This window comes from Tympanuchus pallidicinctus, unplaced genomic scaffold (assembly GCF_026119805.1).
Source record: "Tympanuchus pallidicinctus isolate F22 unplaced genomic scaffold, pur_lepc_1.0 scaffold38, whole genome shotgun sequence".
Taxonomy (NCBI): Eukaryota; Metazoa; Chordata; class Aves; order Galliformes; family Phasianidae; genus Tympanuchus; species Tympanuchus pallidicinctus.
This window is the reverse complement of record NW_026294756.1, coordinates 847,859-871,169: the sequence shown is the minus strand read 5'-3', so window position 1 is coordinate 871,169 and position 23,311 is coordinate 847,859. Positions and strand designations below refer to the sequence as shown.

General features: G+C 58.6%; 2 protein-coding genes across 2 annotated transcripts in view; both read right to left on the bottom strand.

Annotated features, from left to right (window-relative positions):
- Positions 1-128: 128 nt before the first annotated feature.
- On the bottom strand, positions 129-3,444 carry ISYNA1 (inositol-3-phosphate synthase 1). The gene is made up of 11 exons (XM_052699793.1): positions 3,320-3,444; positions 2,632-2,756; positions 2,380-2,541; positions 2,118-2,247; positions 1,858-2,051; positions 1,626-1,775; positions 1,340-1,555; positions 1,074-1,238; positions 877-990; positions 571-788; positions 129-339 (listed from the first exon to the last, which is right to left on the bottom strand). Exons 2-11 carry the CDS (start codon positions 2,743-2,745, stop codon positions 144-146), a joined length of 1,659 nt encoding a protein of 552 aa, XP_052555753.1. The 5' UTR covers positions 2,746-2,756; positions 3,320-3,444; the 3' UTR covers positions 129-143.
- Positions 3,445-7,126: 3,682 nt separating this feature from the next.
- Positions 7,127-23,311, bottom strand: part of ELL (elongation factor for RNA polymerase II) — a 31,934-nt gene continuing 15,749 nt past the window's right edge. Inside the window, exons 3-12 of the mRNA XM_052699792.1 lie at positions 22,159-22,280; positions 21,749-21,912; positions 19,173-19,426; positions 16,422-16,546; positions 14,201-14,297; positions 11,255-11,756; positions 10,224-10,290; positions 9,309-9,480; positions 8,578-8,622; positions 7,127-7,851 (exon numbers count right to left, since the gene is read on the bottom strand). Coding sequence (XP_052555752.1) covers positions 7,747-7,851; positions 8,578-8,622; positions 9,309-9,480; positions 10,224-10,290; positions 11,255-11,756; positions 14,201-14,297; positions 16,422-16,546; positions 19,173-19,426; positions 21,749-21,912; positions 22,159-22,280 — 1,653 coding nt within the window. The 3' untranslated portion in view covers positions 7,127-7,746. The remainder of the gene's footprint in view (positions 7,852-8,577; positions 8,623-9,308; positions 9,481-10,223; positions 10,291-11,254; positions 11,757-14,200; positions 14,298-16,421; positions 16,547-19,172; positions 19,427-21,748; positions 21,913-22,158; positions 22,281-23,311) is intronic.

Below are 23,311 nucleotides of genomic sequence, written 5' to 3'. Positions count from 1 at the left end.
CCCCCCAAGTAGCTCAAATACAAAAGGTGGGGGGGGGGGGGCAGAGTGGGGAGACCCCCCCCCCCCCCCTCCCCGTACAGCAGAGACCCCCACCGTGCTGCCGGTGGGGGGAGGGGGGTGGTGCGCGGCCCCGGGGCTGGGCGTTATTCGGTGCCGTCGATGTGGAGGGGGGGGCGGGGGGTGCCGGGGTGGCCGTTGAGCTGGGCGGGGGGGGCGGCCTTCTTAGGGCTGATGGGGCACGCAGCCCCCGCCGGGCAGCAGCGCTTGGGGCCGAGCGGCGGCCGCTGCATCTTGTGCTCCAACAGCATGTGGTTCTGGGGGGGCAGCCCCAGGCAGGCCCTAGAGAGGGGAGAGGGAGGTGGCGGGGGGGGGGCACCGACATCCCCCCAAATGGGGCGAATAGCAGAGCACTGTAGGGTTGACCCCCCCCTTATGTCAGGTAATGGGACCCACCTGGGCACCTCTGCACTGGGGATGGAGACCCCCGCATCCCTGCATCCCCCCCCCCCCGGGCCCCCCCACAGCCCCCCTTTTCCCCCCCCCCCTCCTTCAGGACCCCCCCGCGGGTACCTCAGGATGTTCTCAATGCAGCTGCGCTGACGGAAGAGCGCGTTGACGACGGGGGTCCCGTCGGGCACCAGGGGGGCTTTGCAGAGGAAGGCGACGATGGAGAGGACGCTGTGGAAGCTCTGGAACTCGGGGTCGCTGTCGGTGCAGAAGGTGATGCGCTGGCAAAGCTCGGTCAGGATGGCCAAGTCCAGGATGATGGGGCTGGCCAGCAATGAGTCCTGAGGGTGGGGGAAGAGCAGGGGGGGGTCACAGTGAGCCTGGTGTAGGGCTGCACCCCACATCCCCCCCCTCCCCACAGCCCCGCACCTCACACGTGTTGTGGATGACGATGGTGTTGGTGCCTCCCATCATGATCTCCGAGGTGTATTCGTCCAGCGCTCGCTTGCTGTCCCCCACGTAGGGCACGTATTTGATCACCACCTGCACAGGGACCCCCGTCAGCACCCGGCCCCCCCTGCAGACCCCCCCTTCTGCGCCCCCCCTTCCCCCCAGAGCTCACTCACGCAGTGGTCGGGTTTGTCCTGCGGGCCGTACAGCACCGGGTTGGCCTGCACTGTGTCATCCACCACGTTGCTCTTGGAAATCTCCTTGGAGCGGAACTGCTGCGGCGCTGAGAGGTTCTTCCCATCGTTGTTCCCCAGGTGGTTGTAGCTGACGATGGACCTGGGCTGGGGTTGGGGGGGGGGGCAAAGGGTACAACAGGGAACCGTGCAACCATCGAGTCGGATCAGTGGTGGACAGGTCAACCCGGCTCCACGTCCCAACGCACCTTCAGCCCGGCGCCCACCAGGAAATCCACCAGCACCGACTTCAGCTTCGTCTGCCCCGATTTGAAGTCGTCCCCGCAGATGAAGACGCGGCGCTGAGCTGCCAACTCCACGGCGCCCGGCACGAAGGTGTTCTGGGGCGACCCGTTGATGTAGGCGCAGCCCTCCAGGATGCTGGCCACGGCGAACAGCGTGGATGGGGACACCTCCAGGCCTCGCTGCGGGGACACTGAGGGCTCAGCACTGCGGCACAGCCCCTCCACGTCCCCCACTCCCCCTTCCCCTCACCTCGATGGCCCGCAGCAGGTTGTCGGCGCTGTCGTTCAGCCCTGGCACCACATCGCAGAAGCGCTCGGTGTTGGCCGTCCACAGCACGATGACTTTGTCCACCCCGCTGCTCGCCCTGAACTCCCGGATGTCCCTGCGGATCTGCTCCACCTGCAGGGATGGGGACGCAGACAGGTCATCGTGGCGTCCCCCCCGCCGCCCCCGTGTGCCCCCACCCCCCCACCCCCAGCACCTGCTCAGCCTTGGAGCCCCGCAGCACGTTGTCCGCCCGCTCCTCCTGGTTGGCGGCGATGAACTCGGGGATGTAGATGGAAGGTCGGGGCTTCATCTGCTCCATGTGCGGCCACAGCTGCTCCTGCAGCGCCCAGTCCAGCACCTCGGCGCGCCGCATGGCCTCGGCCAGGTTCAGAGAGGAGATGTCCCACCCTGCGGGATGGGGTCACACTCAGTGCGCGGCCCCCTCCCCCCCGCCCACCCCAGCACCCTTCCTACCATCAAAGACGATGTCGTTGGGGTGCACCATGGGCAGCAGATCCCGGAATGGCACGTAGACATCACCGGCGGGGCCGGCACCCAGGCATACGGTGGAGGCCTGCAGCAGCGAGCCGTAGTAGTTGGCTTTCTAGAGGTGGGGGGCAGAACGCAAGGGTGAGCGACCTCCAAAGAGCCCAACATCCCCCAACCCCCCCCCCCTCCACCCCCAAAAAGAGGGGAGCCGGCAGGGCTGCCCCCTCACCCCTCACCCCACACCCACCTTGCGGCCGGTTTTGGTCATCCAGGACAGCCCCAGGCGGTTGGCCAACACGGCCGCCGTCACCGTGGTGCCGTTGTTGCCCCCCCAGCCCACCAGCATCAGCCCCAGGCGGGGGACGTGCCGCGCCGTGCGGAAGGTGAAGCGCGTGGAGCAGGGCCGGACCTGCGGCAAAGGGGGGGGGGGCGGTCGGGACGGCGGCACCCGGCGGGGCGGCCCGGCGATGCCATCCGAGGGTGACCCCGCGTCCCCTACCTTGGTGACACCGCCCTCCCTGCAGACGTGCGCGGTGCTGTACGTGTACTGCGCCTCGATGAAGTCTTTGCCGTACGCGACGTCGGGGCTCTCCACCACGAAGGGCTCTGCCATTGTTCCCGCTGCTGGGATGGGAGAAAACGCGACCCCCGCCGCTGGGACACGGCGCGGAACGACGGGGCCGACCCCGAGCCCGGGACACCGCCAGGCGGGGGGGGGCGCCGGGTACGCGGGCGGCAGCGGGGGGGCAGCGCGGTCTCCGCTCCCACGGGGGCAGCGGGCGCTGCGGGGCACGCGGGGACGGCACGAGAGCGGCCGCCGGGGGGACGCGGATCGCGGGGCCGACATCGCGGGGGGGGGACAGACGGATACGCGGAGTTCCCCCCCCCGCCTCCCCCTCACTCACCTGGAGCCGGGCGGCTGCCGGCGCTGCCCCGCGGGGATGTGAGCGCGGCCGGGGCTCCCCCTCCGCTCCCGCCCTTAAGCGGCTCCCAGCGCCCGCCCCCCCTGGCCCCGCCCAGCCCAAAACTTTCCATCGGCGCCGGATCCCCCCCCGCAGCCCCCGCCCGCACGTGCCCCGGTACCGGGGGTTCGAGAGGGGACACCGAACGCGACTCCGGACGGGGACCCCCCGCTCAGCCCCGGCCCGGTGCGTTCTCTCCCTCCCCCCCCCGCCCCGGGCTCTCACCGGCGCTGGGAGCGGACGGGCCGGGCCGGGTCTCCTCCAGGAGGGAAAGCGGCCGTTGACCCGGGAAGGGGAAGTGGCACCGGGGCCGGGGGGTCCCGCCGCTGCCTTCCGCCCATTCACTGCCCCGCGCCGGCGGCTTCCGGAGCGGCGGGGGGGCCCGGCGCCTTCCCACGGTGCCGCTCCCACGGTGCCACCGCGCCCGGGCACCGCGAACCGGAGCTCCCGCCCCCCGTGCCCCCCCGCGGCCCCCGGCTCGGCCATCCCGGAGCCCCGCGGGGACACCCCGCGGCACCGCATCGCTCGGTCCCCGTCACCGACGGACGGGCGGCGGGACGGCGAGGAGGTCCCGGTTCCCGTTTCCATGGGGAAGAATCCGTGTCAAAGCATCCCCCGGAGCGGAGCGACGCCCCGAGGCCCCCCGGCGCTCCGTCCTCCCCCACCCGCGCTCCCCGCGAGGCGTGAGGACAGCTCGACCGCCGCCCACCCCCCGCCACGGGCTGCGGCTCCGCGGGGGCGAGCGGGGATGGGGACCACCGGGAGCAGCGGGCAGAGCGCGCGGGGAGCGGCCGCGTCGGGGCTGCGGGACGTGGAGGGGGGGGGGGAAACACGGCCGGGACGGGGGGGACACCTCCGGGAGAGGGGGATGCGGGCGGCCCCGAAGGCCCCGTCCAGACCTCGGGCGTCGGAGGAACAATGCTCCCTCAGAGGACAAAACGAACCCCGCGTTGGAATTCCAGCGCCTCAGCAAATTATTGAAACAAAAATAACATTTCTTTGTACAATAATCCATCGGGCGGGGAGGGTCCGGGCAGCGCTGCCAGGGGCCGAGAACTGGTATTTTTCCACTGCTTTCCTTCTTCTTTTTTTTTTTTCTTTCGCCCCCCTCCCACAACTCCCACCATTGTTCCTTCCCACCCCTCCCACGCCGCGCTGTTCCCTCGCACCGTGGGCTCCGTGCCCAACGCCTCCGCTCGCAGCTCGGGGCTGGCGGGGACCCAACGCTGCGCAGCCATGGCGACCGGCACGGCCCCGCAGCAATGGCACCGCGACCCCCGTCCCACGACCCCCCCCCCGCGAGGGCTCCGGTCCCGTTCCGTGCCCTCTGGGATGCGGTCCTCGCGGTCCTTTCCCGTCGGGTTTCGTTCCCTCCGCGATGCTCCCCTCCGCACCCCTTTGCCGTCCCCATCACCGTCCCCGCGTCCTTTTGCTGTGACCTTCCAGGACCCGCGCACCTGAGGGCGGATGGACGCGTGCGAAGGGACGGACGGACAGACAGACCGGCTCCATCCGAGCGTGCCGGGGTTGTGGTGGGGGGGGAGCTGGGGCACTTATCCGGTTATCCTAACCAACTTCCTCCGGCCGCCGGGAAAGGCGCTCAGCCCCGCAGACGGAGCGGCCCGCAGCGCTGTGCCCGCACCGGGCGCCACACGGAGCCGCCGCGGGGGAAACGACCGCACCGCCTCGGGGCGGCACCGCGGGGTTCCCCGCGTCCCCGTGACCGCGGCCGCCCACCGACGGGCGCACAGAAGCGGGAAGCTGCCGCGATCCTCCCGGCGTTGGCACGGAAGGAACGCAGTAAATTTCCACTCGGAGTTCATTAGCGCTCGGCCCGACCCCGTCTGCGGCTGCCGGGGGTGCGGAGGAGGCGCCCGGGGACACCGGGAGGGGACGGAAGCCCGCGATCGGAGCGAGGAAACCCGCACGTGGCCGGGGATCGACGGCGTCCTCGGGTGACGGACGGGAACGCAGCGACGGGCGGGGGCGTCGAGGGCGGCTCTGCCCCCACCTGGAGCCGCTCCGCGCGGGATGCGGCACCGCTCGGCCCCGCCTGCGATCCCCGCGTCGCTCCGGAGGCGGAGGAGTTCGGGCCGCGAAGCGGAGGAGACCCCGCGGTGGGCGCAGGGCGGCGCTGCGCCGCTCCCGGCCCCGAAGCCCAAACCCGGCTGCGGGGACCCCAGAGCGGCCGCCGGAGCCCCTCGGTGCGCCGCAGGGCGGCCTGCGCTCCTGGCGCTGCTGCAGCCCCACCAAAGGCAGCGCAGCTCTGCGCCCCGAGCCCAGCCTCCCCCCAGCGGCGCCGCGTTGCTTTTTCCCAGCCCGCACCATTTCCCCCTTCCAGGTTTGGAATGAAAGATGGGCCCGCATTGTTCGCATCGTTTCCCAATACAGTGAATTTATTATATGTTGCAAAATCAGCATTCAGCTTTTTTAGTGTACAAAAAAGACACCAGAGCTCTTAAGAAAAGATTAGGAAAGCTGAAGACTACGCCGCCTTTAAATCGTAACGTTTTGGCAAAGTGAAAAGCTTCGTTTTTGTAAACTCCAACTCCATGGCTCAATATAGTTTTATCCACAGTACAATATTACAAAGTAAAACACAGTATCAATAAGTTAAGATCATACTTAATCACCTAAACTGGCTGCTATTCACCCAAAAAGCACGGGGTTGGCCTTGGCCTAACTTCCTCATCTCTACAAGGGAGAACAAAAAGGCAGATCCGACTACGGCCCTCGACGCAGCCCGAAAGAAAAGTGAAGCAGAGAAGTCGCTGGCTGCTAATTGGGTCTCACAGTTTGGATACTCATTAAATATTTTCCGTTTTTATATTCCTTTTTTTTTTTTTTTTTTTCCTTTTTTTTTTCTTTTTTCTTTTGTAGAAGTTCCAGAATATACATCGTCAATGGACACCATACATCTCTGTATACAACTCTGTTTGCAAAAATATCTCATAGCGGGTGTATAAAGATCAGGGATCCATCTCTATCCCCACCCCCACCCCCACCCCCCCCCCGAGAAGCCAAAAAGAAAAACAACAACAAAAACCCAAACAAAACCAACCCCAACCACCCCCACTGCAACTGGGAGGGAGGAGAAGTGTTGGCTGGAGGAATCGGCCCCGGGGCTGGGATGTGGTGGGGAGGGTTGGGGGGCTGGGGGTGTAGGGTTGGTTGGGGGTGCTGGGGTCGGTTAGGGGCAATGGGGTTGGTTGGTTTTGGGTACTGGGGTGGGTTGGGGGTACTGGGGTGGGTTGAGGTCGGTTGGGGGTGTTGGGGTTGATTGGGGGTGCTGGGGTGGGTTGGCTGGGGGTGTAGGGTTGGTTGGGGATGTTGGGGTCAGTTAGGGGCATTGGGGTTGGTTGGTTTTGGGTACTGGGGTGGGTTGGGGTCGGTTGGGGGTGCTGGGGTGGGTTGGTGGTGCTGGGGTTGGTTGGGGGCGCTGCTCCCCCCCGGGGCACCGCGAGCATCACAAAGCATCCAAGCAGAAGGGAATTTTGTTACCACTGGGTTTCATCCAGCAGCTGGACCCGTTTGGATGTTTAGGAATGGGAGGAGGTGGGAAAACAGGGAAGAGCTGCAGAGGGAAAGCAGAGCTTTCCTCCTTTGCTCCCCGCCGGGGCCGAAGGCGCTGTGGGACGGATGGGGCCGAAAGGAACGGCGGCATTCAAAGGGCACCTTTGTGCTGTTTGGCATCTTCCTGGCGCCCCGAAGAGTCCAAATTAAAGGAAGAAAAAAAAGAGAAAGAAAAAGCAGAAAAGAAAGAAAGGCCGGGGGAGGAGCCGGGGGGAGGCGCCCCACTGGGAAAGCGCTGCCCCACGGCTCCCACGCTGCAGCTCAGCCCCACAGCGCCTCAGCACGGGGGGAAGGCTTGGAAACGCTGGGCCTGAAAGAAGGGAGGCACAGTTGCAGATGCAGATGGTCGGGGTTTGGTTGGTTGGTGGCTGTTGGTTTGTTTTGCCATTTTTTCTTATTTTTTTTTCTTTTTTCTTTTTTTTTTTTTTTTTTCTGTTCCTTTTCGTTCGTTTTTGTTTGTTTGTTTTAAATACAAAAATAGACCACAGTCTCATCGGCGAGTCGTAAAATCGGCCGCCCTGGGTACAAAACTACAAAAGTCAAAGGCGGGCGGCGGGACGCGGCCCAGCAGCGCCATGGCTGGGCTGCAGGGGGGGCAGGGGGCACACAGAGCCCCGCGGCCGCCTGTCTGTCTGTCTGTCCGTCCATCCGTCCCCACGCAGCCACGGCAGCACAGAGCAGGGTGGTGCTGGGAGCACACAGCTCACAACAGGAACAGTCGCAGGTGCCACGGGGACCCCAGCAGCATCGCAGCTCCTCGCCGTCGGAAGGAGCGGCTGCGACCCAGAGGGGCGATCGGACTTCATGCCAAACTCGAATCCGTGAAAACTACTGATTTTTAACCTTTGGGAGCTTCGGTGGCTGCAGGCGATTTATTTCCCTTAAGCGCCTCGAAATAAGCAGAGTTCCATCGCTTGCGTTCCGGCGTTCGGAGGGGCCAGAAGCAGAGCAGCCGCGCGCCCCCGTCCGCAATCCCCAAATTCTTCAGCCACCGAGAACTGATGCTCATCTGTGCGCGGGGCCGAGTGGCACTGAAGGGATGGCGGCCCGCTGCAGCCCCGCACGGCGCCTCCCACCGCTCAGAACTGCTGCTGGTCGTACTCTGCTATCAGTTTTTTGATGTGGGCCAGTTTGTTGTGGAGGTATTCGCAGCGGTTCTTCTCCTGGCTGTAGTTGGGATTGGTCTGCAAAGAAAAACCGCCGTGAGGGATGCGAAGGGAGCAGAGCTGCGTCTGCTCACAGCATCCGAGGGCCTGAAGGCAGAGCGGAGCTGGGGAAGCTCAGCCCAAAGCTCGGAGCCCCTCGGGGCTGGCAGGGCTCAGCGCTGCAGGGCAGACGATGACGCGCAGCCCCAAGGTGCCGCTGCACCGCCGCCACCTCCACCACCGCTCACAGCAAAGGATCCACGCTGAGTCCAACCAGCCGGCAGGGAGCTCAGTGCCCGCCAGGCACAGCAGCCCCAGACCTGCAGCACCTCGCTGCCCGTCGGCCCCACGTGACACAAACTGCTCTCACTTGTGGGGCAGAGGCACCCATTCCATGTGTCCCCTCCTTCGCTCCGTGCTGCTCACAGCTGAAAGCTCCCCAGCACACAATGCACAAACTGCACACACATATTGCACACACACTGCACACACACTGCACACACATATTGCACACACACTGCACACACACTGCACACACACTGCACACACACTGCACAGACACACACTGCACTGCACACACTCTGCACACACACAACCCACAGACCCTCTCTGAAGGGAGCACTTCTTGCACAAGCTCGAGCTGCACAAAGATGTGCTGACACGCTTTGGAGGCTGGGTTCTGTGCTTGGCAATTTGCACCTGCACCTTTCAGCCCCTCAGGGCTCCACCCAGAAGCCTTATTTATGGCCAGAAATTGGCACTCACCTTTTTGATTTTCCGATATTCCTGTAGGATTTGATCGTGGATGGTCTGAAAAGGAAAAGGTAACAGATTGATTTCTAAGCTGTCAGCAGCTCTGCCACCCAAAGCAGCAGCTGAGCAACACAGGTATCTCTGAGCAACACCTGCTCCCCCCACGTGCTGCCCACCCCCAGCACTGCCCCACTGCAGCCCCAGCCCCGAAATCCCACGGCACACTGACAGAATCGCAGACATTTCCTCTGCAGCTCAGATTCATTTTTGCCCTGAGATACAAAGAACACTTTGGTGAGGAACTGGAAGATTTCCCAAAGAGCAGAAGGGTGTCGGAGGGAGCATTGAGCACCACAGGCACTCTGTGAGATCTGCTCACTGCACTCAGTGAGACTTCAGTTACAGGAGCTGAGCAACACCACGTTATTAAGACTGCAGACGGGAGAGAAGCAGCTGACCGTGTGCCCTCCTGCCCTCCCAGCCCTGCTGTGCTCCCATCTGCACACGCTGGGCTTTTCTGCCTGGTTATGGGATGCGCTCAGTGCTTCCAGCAGCTTTTGGCTGCAGTCTCAGGGAGGCCTTTCCCCCGTCAGCAAGCGCTGCGCTGCGCACCCAGCTCCACCACGGAGGAGCACAGAGCTGTTGGAAGAGCAGCCTCAGAGCCGTGCGCCCGTCCTGCAGCCACATCTCACGGCACAAAATGCAGCAGCCCCAGCTCAGCTCCAAGGGGTTCTTTGTTCTACCTTGTATTCTTCAGAGCCCTGCAGGAGCTGCTTCAGCTTGGAGTCCAGCTGTGTGAATCGCCGCGTTATCCGCTCTATCCGCGCGTGCAGGTCTCTGTACTCGTTGTATTCTGCATTGAAGTCGTTTTTGTAACTCTGACGCTGCTCCGAAGAGGAAATGGCTGCGTATTTTCTAGGGGGAGAACAATTTTTCATCAGTTTCCACATCCTCCATCCACAGAGTGCACGCACTGCGGCGCCAAAGCAGGGTGACAGGTTGGGAACCAATGTGGTCCCTTGGGATCCGTGCCACAGCAGCACAGGGACAACAGCCAGGGCTGCTGCCCTGAGCTGCGTGCGAAATGAGCCGTTCCTTATCAGGGAGAGGCACAGCCTGGGAGCTGTGGGAGGACGCCCAGATAGCACTGCCACAGCGCTTCAGTTCCTGCTGCCCCACACAACACGGAGTGCTGCATCTGTGCCAGACCTTGGGACAGCAGGAGCACGAAGCTTCCAGCGCTCAGAGGCTCCAAAGGAGCACAAGAGCCGCTCGGCTGTCGCTGCAAAACGCTCTCAGCACGACTGTGTGGCAAACGTGGGACAAGAAACCACGCTGAACAGACAGAATGCATCTCCAGCACCTTTGGAAGGCACCTGGATGCAGCTCATGTTTAACAGCTGCACCTTCGAGCTACACTGAAAAGAGCCAATTAACAGTGGTCCTTTCATGCCTTAACGATGACTCTAAACCTGACCTCCTGCAGCAAATCCTCTGCGACGGAAAAACCCATCAGCACCACAGGGTTTGTGGCTTCTTGCTCTATTTAATCCCACTCTGTGAAGTTTACCAAGCAACACCTGAGCCCAACACAAATCACTTGCTTTCAGCTCTCAGTGTGACCCCAAAGCCATTTGGTGAGCAATAAAGTGACTTACAATAAATAATCCGGCATGTCCGAAGTTGACGTCGGTACGCTGGAGTTATTGCATGTCCCATTTAAACCTGAAAAAGAAACAAAAGACACAAAAGCTTTCTTGTAGGCGTTCTTCAACTTCTGTGCAATTGCACTGTGAATTCCTGAACCTGCCTGCAATGTGCAGATATTGATTTCTAAAGCATTTCTGCTTTTGCCTTCAGTTGAGGAGGTGCTGCCACCAACAGCAGCAGCTCTGCCTCAGCTCGGTGGGGAAAACCCAGGGCTTGGGGTGCAGGACTGAGGGGCTGGGAAGGAAGGCAGGAAGATGCAGAATGCGAGTGAGGAAGATGGTGGTGGTGAAGGAAGGTTTGCTTTGCCTGTGAGTGCCACCTACTGTCTGCAGACAGGACCCTGCAGGTCCCTGCACTGCCCCAAACAGGGGGAACCCGCCGGAACTGAACAAGAAAAGTCATCAAAAGGGAGCTGGAGCTGCACTGCCGTGATGGAAAACACTTCTATTGCGTCCCAGTAGCAACAGCTGCACTGTTCTGCTGTTGCTCAGGGCAGTGGGGGACAGCAGGGAGGCTTCCAGCCCGGATGAGGCAGCTGCACAGCTCTCTACCAGCCCTCCCCACCTCCTGCATTCAATCTGGTGCCTAACGTCTCACAGCAGTTACCCATCAATAGGTGACTGATATGACGACACCGATGATGGTTACCATCACCAAAAACAAGTCTGGAATCAAGCAGCGCTGCGTTTCCAGCAGGTCTTGATGTCTGCCTTTCATCCCTGTGCACTAAGAAAGCTTCTCACTCAGCGAGGAGAAACACAACCCGGGCTGAGGTGGGTCAGAGCAGCACCAGAGGCTGAACAGGAAAGAACTGCCAGGCTCTTTGGAGAGGAGCAGCACTGCTGATTTGCAGGCAGGGCCGCTGATGGCACCCCATCAACCAGGCAGTGCCTGCACGTGAAGGGACACGGCCACCTCTTCCCCCACATGGATCGGGGGCAGAAACGGCAGCCAGCACGAAGGGCAGCTGGGCACATACCTGGCGCATCCTGCGGAACACTAACTAAGTCAGCATTTTTTATTACTTCACAGTCCTGCTTCTCCTCTTTGCACTTCTCTTCGCTTTTCTTCTCCTTCCTCTCTTTCTCTTTGTCTTTGTGCTTTTTGGATTTTTTCTTGCTTTTCACATACGAGCTGCAGTTGTGTTTGCTCGTCTGCGCACAGTCTGTGGGCGCGGGGAGGCTCAGCCTGTCGGCCGGCTCCGCGCCCTCGCAGTCTCTGCCGTTGTGGCTCAGGTCGTTGCTGACGTCGGCCAGCGGGTCGTGGGGCCGGGGCAGCTCCGGGAGGCTGGAGCTGGAGCTCACCGACTCCGGCAGCGCCGGCGGCAGCGCGGCAGAGGGGACGGGGATGGGGACGGGGACGTCCTTCCCGTTGGCGTTCAGCTTCCCGTTGAAGGTGGGCTGAGCTCGGTGAGCCAGGTGTGAGATCCGGGGCTTCTTGTTGGCCAAGGGATCGATGAACTCCAGCGGCTGGGAGCGTTTCTGCGGAGGAAAAAGGAGAAGGAAATCTGAGCGCTGGCGGAGCTCGAGCACCGCGACCGCTAGGGGGGGGTGCGGGGCTGCAGAACAGGGGAGGCTGCAGGAGAACGGGCGCCGCGCACAGCCGTGCCGAAGCCCCAGCACCGCGCACAGCCCCACGTGCCCCCCCTCAGGGTTCTGGCTGCGTTCTGTTGAGCACTGTGCCCCTGTAACCCTGCCTGGTGCGCACCACAGGAGGGCAGCCCTCGGCTCCCAGCTGCTCCTTCCTCTTCTCGACGGGCATCTCCCAGAAGAGGCGAGGAAGCAGCAGTTGCTACAGACTCCCAGCCTACAGAGGCAGCATCCGTACGAGGCATTTCAAGCAGGCTGAGTGATCTCCTGCAGGCAGGCTCTGGGTGGCGCTGTGCAGAGCTAAGGGCCAGACCTGGCGATGCTTGCAGGTCCTCCCAGCTCAGGACACCCCGTGGCTCCAGACCAGAACATCCCTCTACCCGCAGAGCAGAGGGAGCACGCAGGTTTCCCCTCACTGCCCAGCACTGCTCAGAGCCCATGGAAAGTCCACCTCTGCGCAGCGGAAAGCAAGGGATGGTTTGGGCTATTTCTTTTGGCTATTTCATTGCTTTCTTTACTGTCTCAGGCAGGGCTGTTTGCACATGGAAACTCTGCTCCATCCCAGCAGCACGGCTGGACATGCAGCTGCATTGCACCAGAGCCATCAATTCGCTTCTTTTCCCCCCAGTTACGATTTCTCCTTGCCAGCTGCAGGGTCACAGTGACAGCACTCAGTGACAGATCCTGCTGCTGCCCATCAGGATGACTGTGCTGCAGGAGCTGCAGGAGCTGCAGGAGCTGCAGGGGCAGCAGCAGTCGGACTGGCTCAGCAGCATCACTGCCTGCCCTGCAGCTCTGCCTCCAGCACCGTTCCAGCAGTCATTACCTCCCAGAGGAGGAACCATCCCCACTGCCCACAGCTCCCTGAGCAGCAGACAGACCCAACAGCAGCCACCCTCCCCTTACCTTTCCCTACAGCCAACAAAGCCACCCAATCCCACTCCTCTGCAGACTGGGACCAGCAGGAGAGCGTCCCTTCTCTAAAAGGAAGCTTCAGCTGTCTAACACCCAGCATCAAAAAGTGACAGCTGCGGTCTGCTGCCCAATGGGCACTGCTGGGAGCACCACTAACCTGTGCTCAGTTGCCCCTCCTTCATTAAGAATCCTGGACACAAACCAGCCAACCACCCAGAGTTCAACCAAGAACTGAAGAATTCCTCCCCAAACCTTCGTGTCTTTCAAAACACACAAAGTCAGAAGGCAGGTGATCTTTCCAATCAGCTTAGAACAAAGCAAAGCCCACCTGCTAAGAGCACCACCCTTCCCAAGGCAGCTCGAAGGGGACCATTCCTTGCTCCCCAGGAACGCGCCCGCAGCAGAACAAAGTGCATTTGGAACCGAGCACTTGGCAAACAAGTTGCGTGGTTCTTGTTCTCAATGGAGAATTGCTTACCTCTCACTGCCAGAAAGCACATAATTTCCTTACCTGCTAATATTCCCTGCCACTAATCCCCGGTGCGTCTGTCCAGACAAGTAAGCATTACACATTCCATTGGCAGGAGGAGAATAAATACTCGACTTGTCTGGGCTGACCCACAGCAGAGAAAGGAAGGCAGCATTTTGCAGCGTGAGTGAGAACAGCAGGGCTCAGAGGCAGCAGGGCTCAGCAGTGGGACACACGGCTCCACACACAACCAAGGCAGCTCCCTCCCAGCTCACGGGCATGGAGACCCAGCTAAAATGTCCTTCCTACAGCTCCGTGCGCTGGCATCTCAGCAAGTCACAGAGCAGACCAACCTGCTCCTGCTGTCACGGCAATTAGCTTGCAAAGGTCAAGGTTTTTAATAACTCAGCTGTGTTTGGGAGCTGCTTATTACTGCTTCGTTCCAGTCAATTATTGGTAATGAGTAAAACACAAGCTCACATTCTCCCTGGAATTCCAAGAGGGATGGAGGCACTTCTAAAAAATCCAGCCCTTAAACTAAAGCTGAGAGCACACCATCAGAGACCTGCAGCCAGGGGAGAAGCAGATGCTGAGGAACCCAGGATTAGACTCCAACTTAAGGGAAAAACCCCACAAGCAGTGACTGAGCAGCCCATGGGTGGAGGTGTGCAGGAGTTACAAGCTCAGGCCCCGCAGCAGTGCCCACTGCTGGCTGTGCTGGGTGCTGGGTGCTGGGTGGCTGTGCTGGGTACTGGGTGGCTGTGCTGGGTGCTGGGTGGCTGTGCTGGGTGCTGGGTGGCTGTGCTGGGTGCTGGGTGGCTGTGCTGGGTGCTGGTGGCTGTGCTGGGTGCTGGTGGCTGTGCTGGGTGCTGGGTGGCTGTGCTGGGTGCTGGGTGCTGGTGGCTGTGCTGGGTGCTGGGTGGCTGTGCTGGGTGCTGGTGGCTGTGCCTACCTGAGGAGGAGAGCTGGAGCTGGCGGTGTCTTTCGGAGGACTCAGGGAAGGTGCTTCTCCTTGAAACCCACTGCTGTTCTGGGGCTGGCAGAGTTTCCTGAAAAACAGAATTTGGGCTCAGACGCTGTGCGACACGGCAGAGGGCAGCACTCGGATCTGCCTGCAGAGCACAGTGCCCTCGCACGGCTCTGACTGCTGGGGGTGCCCTGACAGCAGCTCCTTTGGGTTCCCAGGTCTTTAAAATGCATTCAAGCCTGCCCTGCTCAAACCTGAACCTCCAGGTGCCTGCAGCCACAGAACGGCCCAGGTTGGAAGGGACCTCCAGGATCACAAAGCTCCAACCCCCCTACTTCACAGCAGCCCAGGCTGCCCAGGGCCCCATCCAACCTGGCCTCAAACACCTCCAAGGATGGACGGGGCATCCACAGCCTCTCTGGGCAGCTGTTCCAGCACCTCACCACCCTCTTCATAAAGAACTTCCCCCCGATATCCAACCTCAGTCTTCCCTCCTTCATCTTAAAACCATCTCCCCTCGTCCTGCTGTTATCTACCCTTCCAGAGCAGCCCTGCACTGCTCTGCCCAATCTTATTTAGGACCATCTCAAAAGGCACAAATCAACCTAGAAAAGCACTGGCAGACTGAAGACAGGATGGGGAGCAGCGCAATTCCACACCCTGCACAGCATGGCAGCTCTTTGGATGTCTCCCGACCAGATGGAGAAATCCCATCATCTCCCAACACGTTAATTAGGGATTTCCAAGAAGCAAATGAAAGACAGCTCTGCTCTGACAGCGGCAGAGCACCTCTGTGCACTGGTGAAAGGGTGGAAAAACGACGTCAGGAGGAGCTGGGTGCAGCTCTCCCCATTCTCCATGTGTCCATTACCAGCAGAGCTGGATGCACAGCTCCCTTCTGCCCATGTTTTCCTCCTGCCCGCAGCCCGACGTGTTTTTTCCACTCTGCAGCCTCACTACCTGTGCAGGGCTTTGTTTGCACAGTGCAATGCATCCTTCCCAAGCTCTATTTTTAGGCCCTCGCATAACAGAACGCCACAGTTCCAGACAAAAGCAGCAAATACTGCCTTCTACAGGGAGAAATTACCTTTGCTGAAAGCCACACAGACTGCACGGCAGCTGAGTTTTCCCATTTTATTACAACTCAACATGGACACCATTTGCATCAGTTTGGTTTCTCTTTAGCATGCTGAAGCACCTGGAGCGCAAGATGGTGTGACAAAGTCTCACCTCCAAGCCAGCTGTGCTTTCAAAGCATGGAAACCACTCAAACAGTGCATGCTCTGCTTAATTTATTGCACTTTGGGTCGAAGTTCTGCCTCAGCAACAACTCAGGTGCAGCATCTATCTGTGTGACAAAAAGTAGGTGGGATAAACACATCAAAAACCCATGGAGCACACAGATAAACACAGAGTTGTGCTGGGATCTGGGAGCTGCAGACCCATCCCTGCTGCCTGCCAGCTCACAGCTTCTGGACTGGGAGGCTTCACCTGAGGACAAATAGCAAGTGATGGGACAACGCCATCACCTGCATCACCATCAGGGGTTGGATTCAGGCAGCTCTTGGTCAGCACAGAGCACAGCTGATGGGCAGAAGGACAACCAGCCGTGTTGTAGGGGTGCTACAGAAGTGCTTTGGTGCTTCTGCAGCCACATCTCACATGGGACGCGACCGACACTAAAAGAATTTCCAACACAGGAAAACGGAGGGAGAAAAACACAGCAAAGCACCTGAAGAACAATGCAGAAATTAAGCAGCACTTCTCCAAACAAAGAGCTCAGGGCTGCCGCAGGAGCAGAGCGCAGGGACGCAGAGCTCTGCTGGTTCTCTGCAGCCCTGAGCAAACACAGCACAGGAAGTCCTGTACCAGGAGATATGGACAAAAAGAAAGGAGTTTCAATGGAGCTGCCCTGGACACGCTGGCCTCACTCCAGTGTTTTAAGCCACCATGAAGCTCTAACAGCAGCAGCTCTTTACCCCATCCAGGTAAGCTCTGAGTTTCAATCACGGCAGCAGGCAGCCTTGGAACTGAAGACTGTGCCCACTTCTGCTATTCTCAAGGTTATCCAGCTTCATCTGGAGAACAGATTTACTTAACATTAAATGTCAAATGCTCACAGCTCTGCTGAGTCTCCCCAGTTTATAGCTACCAACCTGGCCCAGCGTTCTCAAGCTGCAGATATCACAGAAGAGGGAATAATTACCGGACAAGAATCCTCTTCAGCAGCTGCTGGTCTCCTTCAGAATAGCCAGGCCAGTCCTTCTGCACCTCTTTGTAGACACAGTCTTTCAGTGTGAAAGTGCTGTCCTTGGCACTCAGATTTGCCACCTGCAACAAAAAGTAATTGGCATAAAACTGTTAGAATTTCAATTTCTCACTTGCTGGAGCAAAAGAGATGTAAAAGACGCAGGCAAAGCTCTCAGCACTCAGCGGTTGGAAGGGGCACCAGAACAAGGGGACACCATAAAAACCACTCCCAAATTTTGTAGATTTACTCTGCTTTTCTTTTGCCTTATCAGTGTGATGGAACGGACTGAGGAACAAGTTGGACTTAAGCAGATTATTCAGCCTGGATGGGCTGGAACAGTCCAGCATCAGTTGGCAGCAGTCCTTGGAAGCCAACCCAGCAGGAAGAGGAGCTCGCAGCAGCTGAACCAGCACAGGGTGAGGAGAGGAAGGCTGCAGGAGGGAACCTCTGACTGCCACGCCAGCCCAGCAGCAGACAGAGCTCCGTCTGGAGGGGCAGCACAGAGAATCCCCTGCAGGTGGGATGCAGCAGGGAGATCACACTGCAGGTCGGGTCCCTCTATGGAGGAGAACTTTCCTGAGGACTGCTTTAGGGAGAGAACAGCAAAGCTTGTGATTCCCAGCTTACAACGTGGGGTTTTACGTAAATCATCGTGCCCAAATCCCGTGCTGCAACTTCAGAGCACTTGAAGAGCACGAGCAGCTCTGTGACACTTGATCCAAGCCCATTGTGTTTCTCTTCCCCGCAGAACTGCATGGTGCCTACGTGGATAGGAAGCAGCGCTGGAACTGGCAGCATTGTGTTAGAATGGAAACAGCTTGCTGCGAGTTATCCCACTTTCATCAGTCTTTCCACAGCACGACTGAAAATTTAACCTCTTGCTGCTGTCTGAAAAACACGACGACAGCACAAACCAAGGACTGAACACGCACTGATGCTGCTCTGTGTGAGCCAGCCCTCTGTGGGAGGCTGCAGAGCGCCGAGACCAGAAAGAGAGCAAAGCCCTCCATGGATGTAGAAAGGGACCCTGAGCCCAGCGGTGGTTGGATCAGATCATCTCAGAGGCCTCCCCTTCCCGAGGCCAAGGGCTCTGTGGTTCTGCCATAGAGCAGAGGGCAGCAGCCCACCTCCCAGCCTGCAGCCCAGCACTGCGAGCTGCTCTCATTCACTGCTGCAGGTCTGCTGCGCTCCGGCTGCACTCAGTGGCGGCACCTGGGAGTTTGTTACCTGCACAGCCATGAAATAACCTCAGAAAAGCAGGTGAGGGAGTGGGAAGTTTTAATTAGAAAGATGCTGCTAATCTCGCTTGTTGGCCTTCGGGAAGATTTTGACCTGGTATTAAAAGCAAAAAGCTGGAAAACCAAATAGAGCCAAGCGCTCCTGATAAGTGAAAAATAAAAAGCGCAGCTCTGGCTTCACATGGCCAGCACTGCTTTCCCCTTCAGTTGTCAGCTTTCCAACACCCTGAGCCAACAGGCAAGAAGGCTGGAACTGTGCTTTGCATTGAGAGAGCCCAGCAAACAAGTCCTGCACAGAAAGCAAAGGCAGGCAGTGCTTGCAGGGCTGTTCTGCAGCGGATGCAGCTCTGTGCTGCTCTGCACACAGCCGGAGCTGCTGCCTCCCATTCTGCTGCGCCGGGCTCTGCAAGCTCCACCCCACGCCTCTCAAAAATAGAAACCTTGCAAAATGAGGCAAAAAGGCCATCAGGAGGAACACAGAGTCCTGCAATGATGGGTGAGCACAAAGAAGCCCACACCTAGATGCAGTCAGACACGTTGCCAAGGTGCAGCTTGTCACTCCTCGTATTTTAGCTAGTCGGTGCCACTGGTGGCCCTGGGAGGAGGAGAGCCTACAGGCCATGTGCTGCAGCAAAGCCAGCACTGAGCTCCACTGGGGCGACCTGCAGCCACAGCCAGGCTCATCACCACCTGCTGGGGGCTGCTGAGCATCACCAGGAGATGAGCACCAAAGACAGTGCTGTTAAATGTGCTCCCAGCACTTGGCAGGCTGTGCAAAAGCATTGTAGAGCTGCTGGAAAATGAAGGGCTGTGGGATTAAAACGTAGGGAGGGAGTGAGCTGTGGCAGCAGGAGCCACTCCCAGCGACCTGCTCTGTGCCCAGGGCAAACGAACCCCTCGTCAGCTGTGCATCTCAGCTATGGAAAGGAGTGAAATGAAAACAATCTGACACAGAAGAGGGCAGCTGCAGCATTTAGGTAATAGCCGTGGTGTGTCTGGTACTGCCAGAGCAAGAAAGGTGTTTACTGCAATTCCTAAAATGGCACCTTCACCATGACTCAAAGTGCTGAGGACTGATTCAGCCAGGAGACAGCTTTGCCACTTGGCATACAAATAATATGGTTAGCAAGAAGCTGCACGATCTGCACACCTAACCAGGGGCAGTGCTGAGCAGGAAAAGCACGGAGCAACACAAAGCTCAGCACGGAGGGACACGTCCTTCCTTCACATGGAAAACGCCTCACACCGCTGTGTGGCTGCGTTAATAAAGACCAGTGGAGCAGATTTATAGGTTACAGCAATTCCCATCACACTGAGAGCCTCTGTCAGGATCTCCCCCCGCTGCCAACCTGCGTGCCCCTTAAGCAACTGAGCTGCACAGCACGCATTCACACCCAAGCAGAATTCAGTGCCCTCCTGAGGAGAGGTTTCTCTTTACCTAAGGAGACGCCTCCATCTGAGTACAAACCTGCTGCAGAAGGTTGTCCAGCAAATCCTTGTCCTGCTGAGAAAGTCCATCCTTCTGCAATCTGAGAATAAGTTCAGGTTTCTTATAAGGCTTTAGTGCCAGTAAGTGCACAACCCTATCTTTGAAGGGCCTCTGAGAAATGGCGCTATTGCCTCTCTTTATTGCACTGGCAAGGTTGACTGGCGTTGGGCGCTTCCTGGAGGGAACGGCATCGGAAGCTCCTGGCGCAGGCTTACGCACCTGAACCTTTTTGCCTAAAATGAGACGAGAACAGTGAACTGCAGCAGTCAGCTCGCAAAGGCCAGTGGTTTGTCAACGCGAACATGGAGTTCATCACACGCTATGAAGCCCCCCAGGTGACACCGAAGGACACGCAGCCCCTCAGCTCAGCACCACCAGTGGCGCCCTGTGAGCCGCACCATTTGCGACAAACTCGCAGCCAGCAGCAGCACCAGGCTCCAGAGACCGGAGCACTCCTGGCCACGAGCTCACATAAAGCTCCCTTTGTCTGCCAGCTCTGCATTTATCCCGACTGTGAGTACCCCCGTGGTTAATCCCACCACTTTTCCCTCCCCAGGAGGAGGAAAGTTTGGCATTATTATGTAGAGGAGTCGAAAGGAGGAGTGGAAGGAGCAGAGCCGGTCAGCGGCTCCCTGCTGCTGAGCTCAGCAGAAGCGCGGCTCCAGCAGATGTTTCTGCTTTAGAACAATAGGAACTTTATGGGGCCAGGTCCACCTCCTCTCTGCCGCACGGCCACGTGAATGGGGTCTAACGCTGACACATTTCCCTATTCATTAGTGCTGACTGTTCCCATAGAAGAACTCTGCTACTCGGCAGCTCTGCCTCCAGCCGCGTTTCGCAGCAGCCCAGCTCAGCTCCATCCCAGATGCAGCTCCTGCTTTCTTACAGCATGACACAAGAATTCATTTTTCCCATTCCTATTGAAAAACCAACTTGAACTGGAATCCTCGCAGGTCCCACAGCACTGACCAGAGCACGGAACTCAGAGAATGCCCCTGTTGTGAACACAGAACGGGTCACAGGGCCAGGCTCCCGCCACCAAGGGCAGAAAGAGCAAATCAAAACAAATGCAAGGGTTCCAAGGTCACAAAAGTGGGGATGCAGAAACAGCACTTTGGTTCAGGAAAGTGACCTTCCTTGGGACAAACAACGTCCAGCATTTATCGCAGCGAGCCGGGAGCTTTATCTCCGCGTGGCAATGCTGCGCTGCTAGGAAGCAATGCTTTCAACTGAGTCATCTGGAGGTGCTGGTGACTGTCTGCACTGTTTGTTTTACTGACATGCAGATTGCATAACCGAGTCCCCATTTCCTGGCTCGCTGTTACGCTGATGCAGAGAAGTCCAACCCAGCGGCAGTGGGGCTGTGCAGGAGGAGGGGGAAGCTCTGCTCCCACGTCAAACATCCCAGCGGTCAGCAGGGCCTCGCCGCCAGCTGTGGGCTATGGGAACATTTACAAACCTTCTACAGCTCCCCTCACTGCCAGGTTGTGAACGGCAAAAACATATTGTGACATCTCCACTTGGGGCTGCCGCCAGCACGGGCAGCAACGGGGGGAGAAGAAACTGAGGCCAGAGCACTGCGTCACGTCCAGCATCGCGTGTGGATGGACGCACTGCAGTGCACACAGACACAGTCAGTGCACAAATAGGCACAGCCCCCTCCACACACTGCCTGCATGCACCAAGCACCACTTCGCACCCACGCTGCCCTCCTGCTCTCCCCTCCTGCTCTCCCTGTTGCCCTGTTTTGATGTTTCAGGTAAACTGCCCTCCTTTCCAGCTGTCATTTTTTAAGGCAAGTTGGGCTGCATCCCTCTGGGAAGCAATCTGCTCTGAGAATCTTCTGAGCCCGACTTCAGCCACTTACTGTAACGTCCTCAGATATAAGCTAAACAAAACAGCCCTCTCGTCTACAGGAAATCAATGCATTTCCTTCCTGATTACTATCTGATTTCTCAGTTTTGAGCACTTGGCGGATAAAACAATGAGTCAGGGTCAGCTCTGCTTGCTGCAACACACCACACTCAGCACAGACATCCCCTGCAGAGGGGCAGGCTGCAGACCCCTGGGCCTGGTGGAGCTGGGCTCTGCTCACAGCTGACCACACAGACCTGACTTTGTGGCCAGGCTGAAGTTAAGCAGGGAGCAGCTCCCATCAGTCTCCGCAGGCTCCTTCTGGAGCTCACTGATAACTCACCACACTTTAATTCCCTCTGTAGAGATTTCTCCCTTTGCTGGCACCATAAGGTGGCTCCTCCGAGGCTGCAGCCAGCAGCTCTAATTGGGCCTCCTGGCTGACGACCACGATAGCATCAGTGTGCTGCACCACTGCTTGGTGACAGAGCCACACCGGGGTGACCGCAGAGCCAGAGGTTCGAGCGGAGATGGAAACCATCAAGAAGTCACAGTGCAAGGAGGCCAGCACTGCCATTCACCAGACACACCAACGACACCACCAGGCGTTGGTGGAAGACATTCAACCTCGGTCACTGGCAGCAAAACGAACAGGAGCACAACCTCAGCAAGGACACCCCCCACATCCAGGTGCTGCTTACCCACATATCTGCCCCCAGGCTTAATGACGATGGCACTCCGGCTGCGCGTCTCCTCCTCCGCCTGCGCCATGCTCTGCCGCGCCTTCTGGTACGAGTCGTCCGTGGCACACACAGTGATCTTGTCCTGTATGCTCCCCAGGCAATCCAGGTGGATGTTGCCGTTGCTGCAAAAGAAAAGCAGTGCAGAGGATGCTCCCACGGCTGCAGACAGCTGAAGCTGTGCTAAGGAGCAACAGGGGGGTGCAGAGAGATAAGCCTGACTCTTCTGCTTACCCCAATGCGCACGCAAACAGATTGCAAAGTTCTCCAACCTCAAAAAACACTCCATGTTTTGTTCAAGTTTGTTAAGGAAACAATTCTACAAAATACAAGCTAAGAAACGGCTGGGTTGCTTTTGGTGCATCACTCACCTGGATACATACTGCTGGATGCAGTCAAAGCTGCCCTGGGGGCTGTCCTTGCCAATGTTGGAAAGATAGAAGGTGAAAGTCCGCACCTCGGTCGGCCGGTCCGGCCTGGGAATCGCGATGTGCTGTGAGGATGGAGAAAAACTGGGCTCACCCCCACTGCCACAAAAGCCCATTTTTTGGCAATGAGCGTGCTCTGAGCCATTCTGGGATCCAACCCAAGGAAAGCAGGTGGAGTACTGTGCAGGAGATTGCAAAGCACAGGCTGGGGAGAAGCTGCAAGCAGGATTCAAGTCACGGTGCAGCAGTGAGAGGGTAGGAGAGGAGGCAGGGATGGAGAGGTGAGTGGAAAGCAGAACAGAGGTAGGAACTGGTGGCTCGCTGCCCTCCAAAGCAGAGCCCACAGTCATCTTTTTCTAGGAATCTGACCCAATTCTATCAATTCAGGCTTAAAACAGACTTGCAATCCCTGTTTATGTTCAATTTAAAACACTGGAGACCTGTCTCTTTAGACTTAGTGATCCAGCACTAAGCACAGCACAGGCTGGAGCACCAGGCAGCACCGGTGCTGCCTCTTTTTTGAGGGATTATAATTCCACAGCGAGATTTCACGGCTCGCAGTGCTGTGACGTGGCTGCTAAATTAAATATTTAATCAAGCATCAAGTGTGCTCAGCAGCACCTGCACGGCGCTCCTCCCATGGCTCTGCTCTGCAAACTGAGGCCTCAAATACAGATCCACAAAGGGGAGATCCGCTCCCCTCTGGTGCTGCAGTGCATGATGCAGACTGATCTGTATTTATGTGCGCTCAGGGAGCAGGGATGGACCCAGTGAGCTGCTCAGTGCTGTGAGCACCCAGCCCCTACCTGCCCCACAGCACCCAGCCCTGACTACAGCGGGGACAACAAACCCTTCTACCCCCAGCAGGCAGCTGGGAGCAAACACAGCTCTGGGTGCTCTGCACGCTGAGCCCACGGCCAAGAGGAGCAAACGGGGCTGCATGTTTGCAAAGCAAAGCCTGCATGTTTGCAAAGCAATGCAAACTGTGGCACTGCTGCAGGAACGGCTGCTGCTGCCCTGGTGGTGCTTCTGCAGATCTGCGAGAGCTGCCTGGGCACAGAGATGAGCAGCGTATGCAAAGCGGCCGTTATCGAGG

What these genes read in the sequence shown, in the direction of transcription:
- ISYNA1 (XM_052699793.1), bottom strand. Translation starts at nt 2,745, where the DNA reads ATGGCAGAGCCCTTCGTGGTGGAGAGCCCCGACGTCGCGTACGGCAAA. An exon ending in CAACGACATCGTCTTTGATG is followed by an intron (nt 2,052 to 2,117) that starts GTAGGAAGGGTG and finishes CCCATCCCGCAG; the next exon opens with GGTGGGACATCTCCTCTCTG. An exon ending in AGGACAAACCCGACCACTGC is followed by an intron (nt 991 to 1,073) that starts GTGAGTGAGCTC and finishes GTCCCTGTGCAG; the next exon opens with GTGGTGATCAAATACGTGCC.